This window comes from Mixophyes fleayi, chromosome 5 (genome assembly GCF_038048845.1).
Source record: "Mixophyes fleayi isolate aMixFle1 chromosome 5, aMixFle1.hap1, whole genome shotgun sequence".
Taxonomy (NCBI): Eukaryota; Metazoa; Chordata; class Amphibia; order Anura; family Limnodynastidae; genus Mixophyes; species Mixophyes fleayi.
Genome location: NC_134406.1, coordinates 146,975,261 through 146,996,545, shown reverse-complemented (window position 1 = coordinate 146,996,545; position 21,285 = coordinate 146,975,261). Strand labels below are relative to the sequence as shown.

General features: G+C 39.4%; 1 protein-coding gene across 1 annotated transcript in view; it reads right to left on the bottom strand.

The window, feature by feature from the left end:
• The window catches only part of RETREG1 (reticulophagy regulator 1), a 171,861-nt gene that overhangs the window by 134,911 nt on the left and 15,665 nt on the right, over positions 1 to 21,285 (bottom strand). Inside the window, exon 2 of the mRNA XM_075212914.1 lies at positions 6,535 to 6,641. Coding sequence (XP_075069015.1) covers positions 6,535 to 6,641 — 107 coding nt within the window. The remainder of the gene's footprint in view (positions 1 to 6,534; positions 6,642 to 21,285) is intronic.

Sequence of the window (21,285 nt, the reverse complement as noted above, 5' to 3'; positions counted from 1 at the left end):
TTCAAAATACTACATCAGGTTTCTCCGGTAAAATAGCCACTAATATTGGATCCATCCTTAAGATCTCCCAGTGTTTACTAATAGTAGATTTTATTCTATGTTCACAGTATTTGTAATTAGTTATAAATGGAATACCATCTTTTGTTTTCTCTTTTACTTTGCTTTATAGTAGATCCACATTACTAACCACTTCGATTTTTTCCATGGCCTGACAAATATTTTTTTTGGGGTAGCCCCTACTCCGGAAACGCTGGACATATATAGTTAGATGATCTTTGCACTGAGAATCATTACTACAGTTCCGCTTAATTCTGGAGAACTGAGAAAAAGGAATATTAGTCTTCCACCTCATAACATGTCTACTTTCGTAATGGAGGTAACTGTTAGTATAACAACCAAGTGAGACCATACAGATAAGCTTGATAATTTTTTCCTTTTGGTACGCATATTAATGGTGACTGGTATTTATTGCATCTACACTAGTCTGACAATACTACACTATATTTGTCCTTCTTTTTGTACGAGTGCACGAGATTGGAGTATCTTATATGTTCCAAGAGAGATTATCCAGAGTCTTGGTTTGATGAGCACTTTTCAAGTCAAGTTTTGGTACGCCTTTAATTACACTTATGGTTTTGGATTATTTTTCTGAAACTACTACACTATCAGGCGCCCCTGTGTCCGCTTTGCTTCCCAGATTTGTTACCGGCACAACGAACCGGAATCTTGAAGAAAGGCAGCCTCCTTACAAGGAAGAAGTGTATGGTGTGAACTTATTTAATATTGACTCCTACACAATTCTGTTTGAGCACCATTGTATGTATATATATATATATATATATATATATATATACTGTATATAGCATAGGATAATGTGTGTCCCTCTAGTCATACAGGATCCTTGTCTAAGTACACACTCATTATTAATTGTTGTCGCCAATATTAATTGTTGTTTGCTAGCCAGGAAACAAAAAGTGTCATGACGAGTGTCATGTGTGCTGTGCCTACTTATATAAAACTAGATGAACAGTCAAAGATACTGTACAATGGGTCTTTTACAATACAATCGAGACACTGTACTATTATATATTATGTACTGTGTGTACTGTGCCGTACCACCCTAGAAAGGGTGGCACATATCGCACCACCCTATCTAGGGTGGGGCGATATGTGCCACGGTCCAGGGGGTTGGGATGGTCAGCTCCAGCGTGGTATTCATTTTTTGTTTGTTTTTTTATTTGAGAGGCACTGGTCATAGTTGATGGGGGCACTCCCGGTTTTCTCCTGAGGAGCGGGAGACGAGGTTCAAGAACAACCTGTTTGCACTGTACTGCGCCAAATCACTTACTTGATTACTGGTACTGCAAGGCCATGCTACGTTCATCTGACTAGTCTTCTAATCACATTCAGAGCTTCTCCAAATTTAGTTACTCTAAATGCTCCAGAAAGATCTTTTTATTTATTTACATACCTACATTCTGGGACGACTTCCCAAACTGACTATTCCTATCCAGGACCTACTTTGTGCAATCTCCCTCACAGCTATCAATGGTAACAAAATAGTCTACTATTCTTTAGAAGACCATTCCTTTTCATCTGCATGCAGGAGCTTAACAAAAGGAGTACATTTCTTTGTATGTTATCCACAAGACTATTAATCATTTTGTGCTGTGCCTTCCTTTGCTACACGTTCATTCACCAATTCTCGTCTGGTAATCTTTCCACGTTTTATCCTGGGGTCCCAGTTGTTACCAGCAACGTCTTCAAAATGTCACTCTTCGCTCACACTTGCCTTCATGGCCTCTTGTACTCTCCACAATACACTTCCTTTGCTGATGTCTTCAGTAAATAGAAGGCTGAAGAATTACCTCCACATAGGTCGTGGGACTATGTTATTGGTCCTCTCTCCAGAAAAGCAGGCATCCCATGCCCTAATTTTGGAATTTTCCGAATGCATTAAAGATGCTACGGTTTTCTAAAAATTACATATTGGGGAAGCCTACAGCCCTATACATATGAAACAGGGGGATGAGCGGAAGGCAGCATTTAACACCAAGGATGGACATTATGACTACCTAGTGATGCCATTTGACTTGTGGAATGATCACCTAGTCTTTCAGAGCTTTGTCAACGAGATTTTCCATGATGTACTTAATCGCTTCATAATGGTATACCTGGATGCTATCCTGATCACCTCTCACGACATTGAGACTCATAAAATATTTTTATAATTCAGAAATTTTGCAGATTATTATCGATTTGATGCTCCTTTTGACTGCTACCTTTTCACTGGCAGTGGATGGTATTTTTGCTAAATTATGTATGCACAGATGAAAATGAGAGTGCACCCATGGCAGGTTTCAGCATGGTAAGAATTCATCCAAGCTAGGATAACTTGAGGATGTTTTGTAAATATCTGGTAATTTCCTAGTGTTCTTCAGTTACTCCCTGGAATGTTTGGATAAGGAAGCCGAGAAATATCAGTGAATATAATCAGTGTGTATCAGGATAAATGAAACTTAAAATTGGATTCTGTAGCTATTGGCTTGCTAACCACCTGTTTTGCCTGGAGGACACTAGGATCTAGTGATAATTATACATTTTTTATTTCTCTGACATATTACCATACCATACTCACTGGAGTGGGTGTGTTTTTTTGATGGTTAATATATTTCTTTCACTGTGGATACCAAGATATTAAAACAGTCCATATTTACTATCATGTGCATATACATTTACTTATATTTGTACAACAGAGAACTACCTAGAAACAGTTTATCATTGCAGCCGTTATTACAACTCATGATGTTTTTAAGGAAATTTGTTTTAGCTCAATACACATTTGTATGTATACTTGATGTGTGAAGTTCTTATATAATAAGTTTGTATGGTATTTGCAGATACGTAGGAGTTGTATGTTCATGTTTTATGTTGTATGATTAAAATTATTATATACAGAATTGGTACAAATCACAAGTGTGTTCCATTAATAAGTCAAAATATTATTTTTTTTTATGATGATTACCAAAGTGCAGTGGCAATAGTGTGCATAAATGAGGCTCATAGAAGACATGTAAAGAAGGTTCTTACTTATTTTAGAACACACCACCCATATTGCAAAATGGAGAAGTGTATTTTTGAGCAAGACCCTCTGCCTTTTCTTTGGTATATTATTTCTGAATAGGATCTTCAAATGGATCCATATAAACTGAAAGTCATCAGGAAATGGTCTCAACTAACCATTCTCAGGGTGACTCAGCCCTTTTTGGGGATTCCCATCTATTACCACCAGTTCACTAAGGACTATTCTTTATTGGTTGCTCCCACCACAACTTTAACTCACAAGTCTGTTAATCCCAAACCTTGGCCTCCCACCCATCCTCAGACAGCAGATATCTATCGTCCTTTTTTCCTTGGGGTTGACGCTTCATCTAATGGCATTGGGCAGTTTTTTCACAGCAAGGTCATTTTGGGCAACTCCACTTCTGTGGATTTTACTCCAGTACAATTTTACTAGATGAAAAGAACTATGGCATTGGAAATAAAGAGCTCCATGCCATCAAACTGGCTCTAGAAGACAATTTTTCCAGTAACTATTTATACTGATACCAAAGACCTCCTGCATTTGCAGTCTGCTTCATGTCTAAATCCCAGGCAAAGCAAGATGGTCAATATTTTTGTCACAGTTTAAATTTCTAATTACATATTACCCTGGTTTCAATGTGGTATCTCAGTCTTATGAGCTGGTTTTAATCCATTATCTTGTTCTTATGATTCTTCTGATACTGGGCCTCCTTCCAAGCTTAAATTGAATCCAAGTGGCATTATAGTCGATATGTCCTCCACTACTACTGAAACTCCTAATGGGAAAACCTTTATCTCACCCTCCTAAATTATTATTCTAGGTCCATGCCTCACATTTGCTGGTGATACCAATATTAGGAAAATCAAGAAGTTAATTTTATGGAATAATTTCTGACCTACACCCCCTAAAGATATAAAATATTTTGTTTTGGGAGGTTCCATCTGTGCTAAGCATAACTTGCCTGGACCCATCTTTCTATGGACTTTATTACAGAACTTCCTATGGCCATAGGCTATGTCATCCCTCTCAAAGATCTTCATTTGACACCTATTTTGACTTTCCTATTTGTAAAAGAAATCCTCCGCTTGCATGGCTGTCCCCTTGAGATTGTCTCTGATTATGGGACTTAATTATACCTAAAATGAGGTGGACCTTCTGCAACAATATTGGGGTTAAACTCAGTTTCTCCACAGTAAATCATCTGCAAATTAACTGACAGACCAAAAGAATAACTCAAGTTCTTGAAAAATGTTTAAGGATGTACATTTCAGCCACCAAGATGACTGAGTTTGAATTATTGCCCTGGACGGAGTTCATTCATAATATCCACTTTCATGAAGTTCTTCTATGTCTCCTCTTTGTTCTGCAAGGATGTGTTCTTGATCTTCCTACTACATAATCCATTTCTACTGCTGAAGTGCCTGCTGTTGAAACCCTCCTCCAGAAATTCTCAGATATTTGATCTCAGGTCAAGGAGAACTTGAATAAAGGTTCCCTTCACTACATGATCTTGGTTGATAAGGAGAGGCGTGCAACTCCCAAGTTGGCTCTGGGTGGAAAAGTATGACTTTCCACTCCGTATCTTCTCATCCGAGTTCCAAGCATGAAATTTGCTCCATGTATCATTGGATCATTTAAGATTCTACAAGTTTTTAAATCAATAGCTTTCAGGCTAGAATTCTCTGCCTCCTTACACATCCAAAATGTATGCCATATCTTTCTACTAAAACCTATAAGCATCAAGCTATTCTCTTCTTTCAATTCTTCTCCACCCTCCATTACTGTAAAACAGCACAAATACATAGGTAACCAATTCCTGGATTCTTGTGCCTCTTGGCAGTTGTTTGTTCGCTTGAAAGGTTATGGTCAACCCAAAGAACAATCCTCGGTCAAGATGTCCAATGTTCATACTGCTTGCCTTCTCAAACAGTTCCATAAGAAGTTTCCACACAAACCTTTTGTTGGGTGTTCATTGTCCACTCTTAAGAAAGGGGGTACTGTTACACGCAGGACACGGAGTCCAGTTCTCACTGCCTGGCTTCTCTGCCCCTGGTTACAGAAAGAGATGTGCAGTACTTTCTCTTCCTTATACTTGCAGACAGCTGATCACCAAAGTCACAAAGCCCACCTATTTCAAATCAGACGGGCCTATTTAAACAGGACTCTGCGCATTTCCAGTGCAAGAGTATTAGGTTACTGAAGGCTTCTAGCACCAGCGGTTTTCCTAAGTTTCCTGTGGCTTGGGCTTCACTGTATACCAGACCAGGCTTCTTGCATTTCCCTTCTGCTCTTTATTGGGCATTTGATTTGACACTTCCACATTCCTGCCTCCAGCTTGTTCTGATTCTTCTCCTGGATTCTGATTTTGTGCTCTGTTGTCTGTTAATGTAATGATCTTGGCTCGGCTGACGAATCTTTTCTATAGACCAATCTTTTCTATACTGATTTGGTACAATATATACTATATACTGGATGTTTAGATAAGCACTAACACAGCGCTCTATGATCCTGAATGCAGCCAAAATCAGATTGCAGACACACCCTGTCAGCCTGCTGCTAGCTGTGGAAAGGATGCCTTTTAAACCACTTCAAAATATATAAGCCTGTTTCCGCGGGAGAGATTACAGCTTCACACGTTGCTACTGTCCAGGATCTCCAGTACACCTGCTGACAGTCCATGCAGAGAAAGTTTGCACTGCTGCAAAGTGCAGAATTTGGCATCAATACCAGACCGAATTGGTGTGTGTAGAACAGTTGCTTGAGGAGTGGTGTGATTGACAGGTGGACTGGTCCAGATCAGAGGAGATAAACAGTGAGATATTCGATATAAAGGAATTCTGAGTTGGGAGAAGTCCTCTAAATACTTACAAGCCCATACTATTCTACAATCTGGTAGGAGTCCATCTTATATTACTACCACGAAGGTGATGGGGAGGTGCCTATTTCTTTGAAGTAAACCACTTATGGTGTGAAATGACCATCTCTAACCTCTCTGCAAGATAGAGACGAATATATGAATTGCTATATGAACTTTTAATGAAGGGTTGAATAAGTTTACATTGTGATTATGGTGAAGTTTACCTGCACCTGTGTTTCTGTTTCGTGAGAACCAGATAGCGCTGAATGTCTTGGCATTATACTGCCATATACTATATACTGCAGTTACCAGCTAGTCATACCAGGGGGCTCTTCAGAGGTGCAACCTGTGGATTACCCTGTAGCGAAGCCCAAACCTATTTGCATGGGTCTCTGGTGAATACCAGGGATCCGTTAGACCCCTGCACCTCTCTTCTGCCAGTACTAACTTTGGCTGGCAATAAGGAAGTCGCTACCTAAAGATCCTACTTTTGTGACAAACATATGTTAAAAATAACACATGAAGAGCTTTTAACCCTCCCTATATGCTGTATATAGTTATTTGGTTTTATCACATTAATGGTTTTGCTTACCTCTAGTTCTGGACATTATGAAATGTTTAGAAATTTGAACCAAAACGAGTCCAAGTAAAATGAGTGATATTAAGTGATAAATTCTCCAGGGAGTTAGGGCAAGAAACCTGAAAAAAATAGAAGAAAATTCCCATATTAACCATCAGATTGTACATTTAATAGCAGATATTCTAGAATACACCTCAAACACCACCTCTGATTAGTCAAAAAAAGCAGTTTAAATGTTCTAATATGACTTTTAGTTGTACTTAAACACTCTATTTGCGAATTATGAGTGGTACAATTGCAAAGTATGCATTCCTTTTTGCAACTATTTTTTGCCCAGTGCACACTTAAATTGTACAATCTAGATAAAACACTTCCAAATTCCCATTTGAAATCCTACCCACATTAAATTGAATTTCCTGATTTTAATTCATGAACTAATATTTTCAGAATCATTAATGTTTTAGCCAACTCAGGCAGGCAGATAAACAAAGCAGTTGTCTTAATTTCAACAGTGATATTTGTGGATTTGTAGTTTCAAATAATTAAAACATTAGTTTAAACTACTTTAGCGATTAGTGTGCAAACACCTGTCTCACTTTCTCTCCTCTCACTCCATTCTTGACTCTCTGCAATCAGGCTTCCGTTCCCAACATTCCACTGAAACTGCTCTCACAAAAGTGATCGATCTACTTAATGCAAAGTCTAAGGGTCATTTCTCTATACTCATTCTCCTGGACCTCTCTGCTACTTTTGACACTGTTGATCACCCTCTTCTCCTACATACCCTTCACTCCATTGGCCTTCATGACACAGTTCTTTCCTGGTTCACTTCATACCTATCGATCCGCTCCTTTAGTGTTTTCACCCCTGGCACATCCTCCCCTCGACTCCTACTATCTGTTGGGCTCCCATAAGGCTCTGTACTTGGCCCTTTTCTTTTTTTATTGTACACCTCTTCTCTTGAGGGACTTATTCGCTCATTCAGACTCCAGTACCAAATCTATGCTGATGACACGCAAATCTATATCTCTTCCTCTGACCTCTCCCCTTTTGTACTATCTTGTGTAACCAACTGTTTTTCATCTCCACATGGATGTCCCAATGCTAGCTAAAGCTCAACATATCCAAAACAGAGCTTATTATCTTCCCTCCTGCCAGAATCATCACCTCCCCTCAAATCTCCATCACTTTCAATAACACCACAAATTCCTCAGTCTCCTGCTTTATTCCTCAAATCCAGACTCCTTTCCAGTCCTGTTGATCCCACCTTAATAACATTGCCAGAATACACCCTTTTCTTACTCAACATGCTACTAAAACTCAGCCATTCTATCATCATCTCCCATCTTCACTAGTGCAACCTCCTGCTTTCTGGCATTCTCAACTCCCATATATCCTAAATGCTGCTGCAAGACTAATCTTCCTCTCACTGTTCCAAATCTGCTGCACCACTTTGCAAATCCCTACACTGACTCCCTGTGTCCTCCAGAATCCAATTCAAATTACTCACCCTTACCTACAAAGCACTCAACAACACCATACATGTTAAATCTCATATCAAAATACTCTCCCTCCCACCATCTCTGACTTGCGCCTTGTCTCATCTCTGGTAACCACCTCTCACTCAGGACTACAAGATTACTCTCGTGCTGCTCCCCAGTTATGGAATTCTCTACCACGCCCAATCAGGCTTTCCCATAGCCTTCAAATCTTTAAACCTCCTCTAAAAACCCGTCTCCACTCTAAGCCACATTCGCTCCTTTTGTTGCAGCTGTGCCCTCTTCCACTCAGAATGTAAGCTCTCTAATGAGCAGGGTCCTCCATACCCTTTGTTTTCATGTCTGCCTTGTATGTCAATGTTTTATGTATGTACTGTTTTCACTACTGTACAACACTGTGGAGCACTGTGATGCCTTACAAATCTAAATCTTATGCACATGGATTGCATAAAATTGGAAATAGTGATCTTCCATTAAAAACATGGTGGTTTGTGCCCTAGAAATTTTTGCACTAGAAGGTGGCCTATGGCATACGAATAGCTGGATAATCTTACCAACCCCAATTTGTGTTTAAAGGCAGGGTACTGAACTTGTTCCTAGTACTGCTAAAAGAAGCAAGATAATCTAACTGTTTAATTTGTGTCTGTGGAAAGATTAGGGTATTGTACTTGGCACTGTCACTTCATGACAGAGCTAATAAATTGCAATGCTATATAAAACACAGCTAACTGGTAATATGTGCACATCCAACATTAACTTGGCAGTGAGCTCACTGCCCAAAATAAATCCCAGCTTGGTACATTGATGGTCATTGCCAACTCCCAGACATGAGGTCTATATGGAATTGCAAGTAGCAGTGTTCTCATTTTCTTTTATTACTGTATTTTTGAATTTTCCTTTCTTCCATGGACAGACATCAGTGACTAAAGTTAAAACAATAAGTTTCATATGTATAGTGAATTCCTTGCCACTAGGATGTGCTCTGTAAAAGTGATGTAGTGTCTGCTATGTCTAGCTACTGTGACTCTACAAACATTTTCATTTTAGTTTATTCTACTGAGTGACACTGTATATAGCCTCAGTCTGAAATGCTAAATGAATGTTTGGGAAAGCAGTGTCAAAATAAGAGGTAGGGCATATAATCTAGTGAAGAGCACTTGTGAAGGCCATATCTGTGTCCTTATGTCACCATAGGCTTACTGCTTGCTGCAAAAGAGAAAAATATTTGTTGTCCTACAGTTTTCTGTGAAGTTTGATGGTTAATTCCACGGTCATACCCTGGAGCATGTATATTTGAATCATATACACTCTCCATGTATCAAATGTAAAAGAAGCGATTGAGCTGAAGAAAGTGGAACAGGGGGGTATGTGATTAATATCAAATAATTGGTGCTTTCTACAACACTGAACGCTCCCATTTATAAACCCAACTGATCACTTGGAAAACCAAGGTTTGGCATATAAAACAAGGTGTGTGTACCATTCCTTTATGTATTAACACCACTCTTCTTCAAAAGGAACAGTGACCCCTCACACAACTTTAAAACATTATATTTACTGATGTTGGTATAGGTCAAAAATCTCAAATGCATGGCAGTTATGCTTTGTGTTACATCAGTGCACTGCCACTCTGTATAAATCCATAAATCTGTGTTCTGAACATAGTATTTCCATTACTAGCAAGCTAATCATACAATCTCTGGTTTTACACTGTTTTGGAGTGATTCAAGAGAGGCATCACTCTCCTAAACAAAGTCAGCCCTCTCTAAAGGATAAATACTGGACAGATTACCCTGAAGTCTAATAATACCATATAGAAAAAATAATACTTCTTTCCCCGTGCATAATAATAGGTTCCCTCTACTCAGTATCTTTCTCTATGCTATTTTATTGATTTAATTGTGCCTCCACATCGGAGGACTGTTTTGGGCCTTCCTCTTGGCTAGTCAAAAATGCTTTAGGCTGCACAGATAATTATGATTCTAGCAGAGTTGGGGATTAAGATTATTAAAGTAATTCTATCGTTTTAAAATAAGCATTGCCCAATCAATTGTATGTGTTTCCAAAGCACATGATTTATTTTAGCAGATGTAAATAATCAACAATTCAATACATTATTATATTGTGATAAAGTACAGTACAGCACAGCCAATACCAAAAGTTACATACATACATACCGCTGCAATCGCTGCGCTTCCATGGGTCCCAATGGAACAGTGTATCTGTTAGATAACTGTGGTCAGAGTTGACTGACTCTGGTGTGGGATGCAGCTAATATATACAGTCAGTGTTTCATTGTGAACAATAGAGATGATGTAGCTTGCTTCCATAGGTCCAGGCACAGGGTGGCTTCAAGGTAAACAGTTCATAGGCTGATGCAATCTAAGGAATCCAAAGGAGGGGGTCGTCTCTCCAGGGGGTCTGCTCCTTTCATAGCCAGCATCATACAAAGGTTTATTCCCTAATATCAATAACTAAAGTATGCAATGTGCGAATTCTTCGCCGACTGCACCGGACAGCTGCTGATGATTAGGGCTTCAATATGATATCAGGCATGACACCTTTCCTATAACCTAAACCTTTAATAACACTAAAATGTACATATAATCATATTATATAAACTAATAATAAACCAGATGCTATCTGCTCATAAATTACAGTGTAACGGAACCAATATGAATTGTATAAATAACTAAATGTTGTAATGCTGGTGTGTGCGTGCGTATTTTACGGTGCGATCGCATCATGCCACGTGTTACGTGGCGTACGCTTCGCAATACGCACGGCAAACCAATATTAAACCAATATACTTTCGTTCATCCAATTATACGACTTCAACAGTCCACCCTTTGATAGTATAATAAACTATCACCTTAACGATGTTATATGCAGGATCTCAGTACCACGTTTCATTATTATGTAATACAAATCCCCCTAGGTGTATGACCACGATGTTTGTAGATCTAAACAAGTTATCATAAGAGAGAGTCTTAATCCTCTAAACGATTTCTTCTTTTACTATAAACCGTACACTTCTGAAGCTTGGAGATAACCTTTTGCATGCCCTTCAAGGGTGCAATAAAACACTTAATACATTATTTGGAAAGGTACAAGGTACAGTAGAACATGTATCAGCTATACAGAATTCTCTACTACAGTTCTTCAAGTTTAACAGGTTCTTCTGTCCAACGCATGTCTTTAAGCTCAGAATACATTAAAACACTTCATGTTCATCAATAGCATCATCCTATGTCTATCAATAATGTCATATGCAATCTCCTTCAGCCTGCGTTAATATACACACTTATAATAATGTCATCAGTTCTTTTCATCAACACTTGTGGGCGGGCTATTGTCTGTTCGTTCTTCCCAGTCTCCCAATACTCAGATTTAACAGTGATCGGCTTGCAAAGCATTGGGAGACTTCAGACTAAGGGACCTATGCGTCCTACTTTTTCCCTTAGTGACCTCCCGCCTATAGTTCGGGTACCTCAAGAATATTTAGTGGAAAGAGAGCTAATCCTACTTGATATAATCACTGAGGCACGTGTGAGCACGCCCAGCACTTTGTTTGGTCTAAAACCTTACCCTCCCAAGAATGATAATCATTCTCAAGGATGCCTGCTCAAGTCCGAATATTACTGGACTGGCATCGCTGGGTGTATCTCTTTTCTAACCATGGGGTCGCCGTACTTACGGACGTAATGCTACTCAGACAATAGCCCCTTGCACTTTCTCCAAGCTCCAAGGTTTCTAAATTTTCCTTTACCCCTGAATTGATTAGAGTAATTGGCTGGACTGATTATGCTACTAACTGCTTCCTCCCCAATACCTCCTTACCATTACCTGAACCAGTCTCTGTCACCTGCTAATAATCAAAAGAATTAACCGCCCTGAGAAGAATGAAATGAGAGAACACAAAACAGGAAAAACTACAACTTCATGCTGGACAACAGTCTTAGCCTTTGGCTCAGGTGCTACTAACTGCATTCGAGGCCTTCCAGTACAGACTCATGAGTGCCCTTGGACCCTTCTCTGAGTGTTGGCCGCTCTGCAGTATGTGGAATGGGCACCAGTGTGTCTCTGCTACCCTTGAAGCCGTGATGCTAGTAGCCTACACCTGGTACCTGTCTGTCAAATAACCTAAACTTAAGAAATTTCTGCTCCACAACTTACTCTCCCAATCCAACATCCTGACAGTTAGTGTGACCTTTCAGGAAACAGTGTTTTGGACGTTTTTGGTTGCTGTCTCACTATTTACCTTCTCTCAAGATCTAACCTAGCCTCCCAGTTACAATCTCATCTCACGAGGGGTCAAGAACATTTCAAAAACTGACAGGAGTCTGCCCAGGAGTGATCTTTTGGTAGCGGGAAAGGACTAGTGGCCGAAGCTATCAGTCACTTCAATCAAGTTCCAACTCTTATTCTATTCAATTCGTTCTACCGAGTACCACTACTTTATGTTCACACTGGTTTATGGTTAATTCAAAGTATGTGATTTGTTACCACTACTCATACATTATACCTCTATTATCAATAACATGAATACCCCTATCATCTATTATAACTCTAGGACTATCACATTGAATAACAAAAGCTTTGAGTATGATACAGTAATACATTAGACACATTTCAATACACCTCTACCCAGACATTTTCATTGGCACACCAGTGTATACTTGAGGATCCTGCATGGTGGTAATTGGATGACGTGTATTTGTTTTACCTGGAGGTAAACCCATCAGCAGGAGGGATATGGGATGGCTCTATTGGTCTACCTTGTCATCTCTCCAGAGTCCATCAGACTCCTCACCACATCTCTTCACCTTCCAGACAGTTTATCCCTCAGGTAACACAAATCTTCCTATATTAACCAATATGTGTATGCGTGCATGTGTGTGTGTGTGTGTGTGTGTTCACATTTTAAAACTTAAAACAATACAACGAAAAACAAAACAAAACATAGATTTGTTAACTGTCACATAAAACCCTGCTGTCTATTTGACAGCTATGTTCGGCCTGGTGTGACAGCCATGTATGGTTGTGTGTGTAAGTGTGGACTTTACTAGCAGCTACTTCAGTTGGTAACTGTGTCACTGTATAAAGTCCTCTATGTAGTGTCCTAATCATGTGCTGGTATTGCTATAAAACAATTTCTCAGTCACCTCAACATCGCCCCCTTGACTAGAAAAATGCTGAAGACCAATGTATATCAATCGATTTTCCCTCTGCCAACTCACATGTCATTCTCAGTACCTCACATTCAGCTACTTGACTAAGTGGGAAAGGCAAAGGGGTCTATCTCTATAATACTTTCTTCAAATATAACAGTATCCAGTACATGCCTGTCTAACAGTGAAAAAAATATAAAACATGAAAATTCTACATTTTCTAGGGTTTCACATTATGTCGTATCTTGTGGTATAAATCCTACTCCAATGTTCTATACAGAGATGCATATCTGTATGCCTAACCTCCAGCAATCTCCTATCCACCCTTTGTGCCTCCATATAAAGGCACATTTTTGCACAGGAGGCACGAATCATAAAACAAAAAAAACAAAAAACAGATATGCAATCTATAAAACATGAATCGTATTTCCACAACAGAACCTTTCTGCTTAAAATCAGCAGTTTCTATACACATGAAAACAAAACCCCTGACTGTTTCTGTAACTCATGTCAATCTAGTGTGTGTATCTCTGAATTTGTCTTATGTAAAAAAATAAAAATATGTTTTAGCCCCATTGTTGAGACTGTGTCTGATTTTATCTCTACCAGAGCAGAGAGAGAGAGAGAGGGAGAGAGAGGGAGAGAGAGGGAGAGAGGGAGAGAGAGAGAGAGAGAGAGAGAGGTACTAGCGTTTGTGTAAAGAATGAGAAATAGGAAAGCAATGAATGATGGGAATATAAAGATTTGAATACAAACATACATGCAGAAGGGGAGATTTTTACAATAAAATGACAGCTGGATTGGACTCTGACTCTATGGGGAAATGGCTGTATTCATTCCACTGCTCCACTTAGCTATTTGCTAACTATGACCCCTCCCCATACTTGACTAGGGGGTCCTAACCGTGCAATCCAGTGTCGTCCGTCATTTGTTCATTAAGAACTCTGTATCACATTGACTACATACCTTTTCAATGGACTTTCCTAACTTATAATAGAGAAATGTAAAAATTAACTGTTGATGACTCGTCTGAGATACCTAAACGATATTTTGGAGCAAAGTATGTATATACTTCATTGTTGGATAATGATTCTCAGCCAAACAAATTATCATGAGACACTGCAGCCTAACAAAGAGTGTTCCATGTGTCTAGTGTTAATTAGTCTTTCAAGAGTAATTCTTCTATTTCTCTATCTCACCCCTTTTAAACACTAGTCTATACTTCTTTTGTCTACCTTTATCTGTGAAGAAAAGACAAGATAGTTATCTTTAAACAACAAACAAACCAAGCATTCTCATTCTTTACCATCGGCCAGCGATTATGAAAACAAGCATTTGACAACATAAAACAAACAAACAAAATCAACAAAGATTACTTTTTAAACTCAGTTTCTTCCTAAAAGTACACACTAATACTTACCATAGATTAAACCCTCCCTGGTTGTAGGACTGCAATGTCTGACCTGAAATCTAGAGTTGGTTATAGTTCTCCCCCAAAGTATTAGTTGTTACAGAGTGTGCAATCAATTGTAGGGGAACCTCTGAGAGAAGTGTACGCCTCTTTTGTGGATGTCTATGTGATTTCCAACCCAGGTATCCGTTCTTCTCTCTACACAGTTCCTACTCATGTGTCCCTTCTTACGGCAGTAGAAACACGTCCCTGTCATGTCTGCACACTGTTTTGCTAGGTGTCCTATTTTATTGCATTGAAAACACTTCCTCAACTCATGTTGTTTCTCTTCCTTTTTACAATCTCTTGCGAAATGGCCTTCTTCGTTACATTTAAAACACCTGATTTTTCTATGTTTCTTATTATGTGGGTTGTATGCTGGTGGTCGGGTGTGCAGACCCTCTAATGCTGGGATACTTACCATCATTACCCTATCACTTAGTGTATCTTTCTCTTTATTCATACTTCTATCATGTTCTATAGCTGACTCCCTGAGAACACTTACAGTACTTCCTCTCCAGTATGGTAATGAAGTTTGCACCCTTCTTTTCAAGTTTTCCCTGAGTCCATCCATTAGAACTTTAACAGCAACCTCTCTGTAGGGTACACTATCTTTTATGTCTGGTACCCCAGTATATTTGCCCATTTCTATTAGAGCTCTGCAAAAATAGTCTGTTGCATTTTCACTATATTTTTGCTGGATAGTAAAAATTTTACTCCAGTCCACTATCACTGGGAAATATATGGCCAACCGTGTGATTATTTGTCTAATATTGTCCTGATTATCATCCTCGGTTAAGGATTCATCCTCCTCCAACATACAATCCTTAATGAACTTTTATATATCAGTATTGAGAGGAAGACAGGTTTTCAATAATACTCGCCAATCGTTATTAGTTGGCTCATACATATTACCATAATATCTAATAAACTGCTGACATTTGGTCAAATCTTTCCTAGGATCAGGGAAATCAGACAAAATTGAAAATATTTCAGACCTAGGGCATGTATCATGCTTTGCTACATGTTTTAAGGGAATGTCACCATCTCTGTCCGCTTTCCCATTGGGAACTGTTGTAGTGCAGACAGGATGTAAGTCTACCAAATGACTATGTTCTGAACTAGTTGCTGAAATTGCTGCTGCAGTACAATGGATGTCTCCCCCTGTGTTAACCTTTTCATTATTCTCACCACTTTCAGCCGCTGCCCCTGCTGGTGGGACTGTCCCTCTTCTTTGTCCTGAAAAATTACTTTTAACATTACTTAAAACAACATACAAGTTACTAGTTACAGTTTTTTCATTTTTGGTATTGGCTGTACTTCCCGCCCCGACCAAATTTGTCGGGGGCATGTTTGCGCTCAGTTCGCCACGCTTTGCAACGCACACTTCCGGAATGCTTGTTTCCGGTACGCTTACTTCCGCTGAACACGCGTTTTTCGCTACACTCACTTCCGCTGTGCGTTCGCTGCTCTGCCAAGTGTTACCTTCCATTTGCCACGATTTTAAACAATGATTATGTGCATTTCTTACTTTCGTTGACTTAATAAACCGTACTTTATGTTTTACGGTATTTAGTACCTCTGCATTAAAACTCCCTCTCGTTGGGAAAGGCCTATCACAATCTTTGGTCATTTCGACCCACGTGTCACAATACACAGTTGCGTATGCACCATATTTTTCACACATGAGAAATCTCGCTGACTCAATAAGACCTTCCTTAGGCAGTACAATGGCCATCTCTAGCGTATGCTTAGCACCCATGTTGAACAATATACCTTTTACCCGGAACACAGACACACCGCAATGCTCTGTTCCTTCCGGCCAACAATACCCTTTTATGTGGAATACAGACACACCGCAATGCTCTGTTCTTTCCACCCAACAATTTCAACTCTGTTGCTACAATCACCGCTAGAGATCTGTAATGCTCGGTGAACGTATTTCCTTTAGCCGCGTTCACTCGCTTTTCTCGCACCAGGCGAGGATCCCTAATACAGAAATATCACTGTGGGTCCCAAGGGCTATCAGCTCCTCGATACCCTGGCTCAACCACAAAAATCTGCTGAGTTTATTATAACTGGGAGAACAAAGTCGATACAATCAACCAGCCTTTCCAACATAATTCCTCCTAGCTGCTTCACCAATTCGCACTGATGGTTGTCATGCGGTTAGATCGCACAGCCTACCAATACTAATTATTAGCAAACCTTGCGATCTATTGGTAGCGCTTTGCGAAAACTCGGTTTTCGCTTTCGGTATACCTGCCCTGTATACCGTCCTTCAGTTGGGCAATCCGCCTCGTCAGACAGCAACTGAGTACAATGAATAATAACAGTGTATCTACGTTACAAAATCACACACTATACACCTTTTCTGCGCAGAAAATTGAAAGTTCCCAACAACAGTAATAATGTCTCAGAGGTTTTCACAAGTAATTATACTATGCACATATACTAACTATCAAGACGATTGTTTAACCACGTGGCAAATCTACCGGAAGTTTGCGAACGCATAGCCGCAAAATACACATACGCTCAGCAATGCAATACACTTTAAAACGTAAAACGACAATAAAAAGAAACATTTTTCTTTCTTGTCCCTAGATTCTAATTAGCGTTCCTTCAGTCTATGCAACAACGGACATTCAGTCTCTCAAAACAAAGTGAACCACAGGTCTTAAACACAATGCGTTCTTTCCTGCTATGCGACGCGTCCGTCAATCCACCCTTTGTTGAGGAACTGAATAACGTAAGCGTTGCATACCTGCCGGTAACGTAACTCACCTTCGAGCCCCCAAATTATTAAAGTAATTCTATCGTTTTAAAATAAGCATTGCCCAATCAATTGTATGTGTTTCCAAAGCACATGGTGGTTTATTTTAGCAGATGTAAATAATCAACAATTCAATACATTATTATATTGTGATAAAGTACAGTACAGCACAGCCAATACCAAAAGTTACATACATACATACCGCTGCAATCGCTGCGCTTCCATGGGTCCCAATGGAACAGTGTATCTGTTAGATAACTGTGGTCAGAGTTGACTGACTCTGGTGTGGGATGCAGCTAATATATACAGTCAGTGTTTCATTGTGAACAATAGAGATGATGTAGCTTGCTTCCATAGGTCCAGGCACAGGGTGGCTTCAAGGTAAACAGTTCATAGGCTGATTCAATCTAAGGAATCCAAAGGAGGGGGTCGTCTCTCCAGGGGGTCTGCTCCTTTTATAGCCAGCATCATACAAAGGTTTATTCCCTAATATCAATAACTAAAGTATGCAATGTGCGATCTCTTCGCCGACTGCACCGGACAGCTGCTGATGATTAGGGCTTCAATATGATATCAGGCATGACACCTTTCCTATAACCTAAACCTTTAATAACACTAAAATGTACATATAATCATATTATATAAACTAATAATAAACCAAATGCTATCTGCTCATAAATTACAGCGTAACGGAACCAATATGAATTGTATAAATAACTAAATGTTGTAATGCTGGTGTGTGCGTGCGTATTTTACCGTGCGATCGCATCACGCCACGTGTTACGTGGCGTACGCTTCGCAATACGCACGGCAAACCAATATTAAACCAATATACTTTCGTTCATCCAATTATACGACTTCAACAAGATTTTCAAATATTTTTTTAAAAAAATGTGAAATTAGCCTTTACAACAATAAATTCAATAATAGGCTCTGACATATGTTAATGGGCAGTGACATTATTTGCTTTAACTTAGCTACATATCATTTTAATATTATAATGCCTCACTCACTATGCCACGTCTATAATTGTATTCTGAATTTGCAGCTCAAATGTTTCATCTAGACAAAGCTATATAAATATATTTGTTTTAGTTATCCACCAGTAGCAAACCAGTGTACTAAAATTGCAAGCAAGAGATATAAAATGAGTACACTGTCACATTACATTACATTGTAGATTCAGTGATGTGTCAAACTAAATCTATGTTTATATATTTAGATGCTTTAGTAGCTTTTACAAATCTAACATCTAACAATATGGCTTTATGTTTATGCAAATACTTGAATTCCAACCCACCATATAGAAAGATGCCATACAAAATTGATGAATGAGGGCAGGCTTACATTGGGCCATTTTGTGTATGGACTGGGCCAAACAAAACTCCACTAACTCTTACACTGGCCGACTGATCCCTATGTAAAGCTGGCCAAAAATGTACTGTAATATTACAGTCATTATTGGACAATTAGTCCAATATCACTGCACAAGTTACCAAACAAGATGAACTTAAGTTAGTTATTTACTCCTCAACTGGAAAAAGCCAACCTAATCAGAACTGACAGGGTGAGCAGATGGTTCTTCAGTTTACTGGTCAAAGTTTTGCCAAAAGACTAAAGTAACACTTTCAGTAAGGAAATTGTTTGTAAGCTGCAGAAAACAGAGATGTAATTGCATAGATATCAATGACACCAGGGAACTCACATCCTTCATGAATACTATTAAATGCTTTCAAGAGAGAATTTATAATTGTATTACATGTATTGTAAAGCATAGCTATAAAACCTCCTGCCCTGGGCTTTTACCAACCAAAGTTTTGTCTCTTCCGGTTCCTATGAAGCGACGGGGTCCTCCAGGGATTTTATTGTGTCCAATAACATGGTATGGTAGGTGGTGTAATATAGGGATCATTTTGAGTATTTAATAGAGGAGATGAAGGTAGCCTGAGTGATTGGGTCAGTATCCTTCAACTTTATTGGTTTGATTGGAGAACATCATAAGCTGGGTACACACTACAGAAATTTCAACCAACTTTTTATGTCGAGCGATTTTACATGCGATCGATTGTCCCATCGCTCGGTCCATGGACTGCATACACACTAGCCTTGTTTAGGACGATAAAGGGAAGAGCAGACGTCCCTTTAGTGACTTTTTACAGCCATGTTGTCGTGAGCAATGACTGTAATTTCGTACTCACTGTTGTGGATCGGTCGGAAGTTTATACACACTACACAACGGAAACGAGATTGGAACGAAAATATTAAACGGTACGACCAACCAAATGAGCCGACAATCGTCTATTTGGGCAGACTTTCGACCATCGTGTCACTGCACACACTGACCCAACTTTTGAACGAGCGGTCGTATGTCGGCTGATTTAGCCGATTATTGGATGAAAACTGTGTAGTGTGTACCCAGCTTTAGAGAGCCCTTGTTATCTCCAGTAGCACATTTTTTTTATAAAAAGTTGTTTAAAACAATGTAATTGATTGTTTCCTATCTCAACCAATAAGAAAATATTGCTTTATTTAATAAAGCAGATGCAAGAACAAACTAATCTCTTTTTATCAGTCTCTCTCTAATACCAGTAGAATGCTATGAAAACTGCTGCTGTGGCTTTGGTAGAGAAATGGAAGGGTAACTACAAAATATCTTTGCTTTTTTAACACAAGGTCATTTGGACGTAAAATGTATTGCATTACTTTAGAGACAGTGGGACTGATGCTGAGTGAAATGTAAACCAGTTTGCGTTGCGTATCTTGCATGAAATTGCATTGCAATGTTTGAATATCAGAGGGGCACATTTATCAATCTTTTCATAAAGTGAAAAATAGTTTTCAATCCTTATCGCATTGATAAGGATTGAACTATTTCTCAATTTTATGAAAAACAGAACACAGAAACAGCAGTTCCGATAAACTGCTGTTTCTGTGATAAAAAAAATCATACTTACCCCCCTCTTCGGAACGCGCTGTCTCCGGATCTCCTCCAGGTCTTCTTCGCTCCTCTTCATACATTAATCGCGCATGTGCAGCTCTTCGAACTGCACATGCGCACAAAGAATTCCGCTCTGTCTCTGCAACTATAGTTGCAGAGAGCGAGCGGTGAGTGACAGGGAGGGATCATGTGATCCCTCTACACATGCGCTGTCCAGATCTGCTCTTCAGAGCAGAGCTGACAGCATTGGAATTTTTCATTCATGATAATGTACGCCAGCTTCATGACAAGTTTCCGGAAAAAATATTTTTTCGGAACTTGTTAGATTGCGGCCAGGAGCAGTCACCATACTGTAGAATGGTGACTGCTCCCAAAAACGAAAAGGAATGCAAAGCAGCAGATATCCACGATATCTGCTGCGATGCAGCCTTCTTAAATATGCGAGGGACACAAAGGGACGTTTTTTTAATGGTAAGAGCACGATAGTGCACTATCATTATTTGTTAAATATGCCCCTTAGTGAGCTAAGATTCACAGCCTATATTGTACGTATTAAAAACAACATTTTCAAATTACTTTTTAAATTACATTTTTCAAATTCAAATTACTAATTCATACATTATATAAGTAAATTCTATGCACAGTGATTTAATACTTCTTTGAAGTATTATATAAGAATGTACAGTATATATATACAGGGCCGGACTGGCCATCTGGCACTTCTGGCAAATGCCAGAAGGGCCGATGGCAAGATGGGCCGATCCAGCGTCTGCAGACCCGCTCGAGCAGCGCTACCTCTCGGTTCTCTGCTCGGCGGGCAGAGTTAAGTGATTCCTTCCTAAGCGTCCGCTTGTCAGGGCAGAGGAGAGCCTGACAGTTACAACATAACGGAGACTCTGACTCCTACTGCGCATGCGCAAACCTAAGCGCGG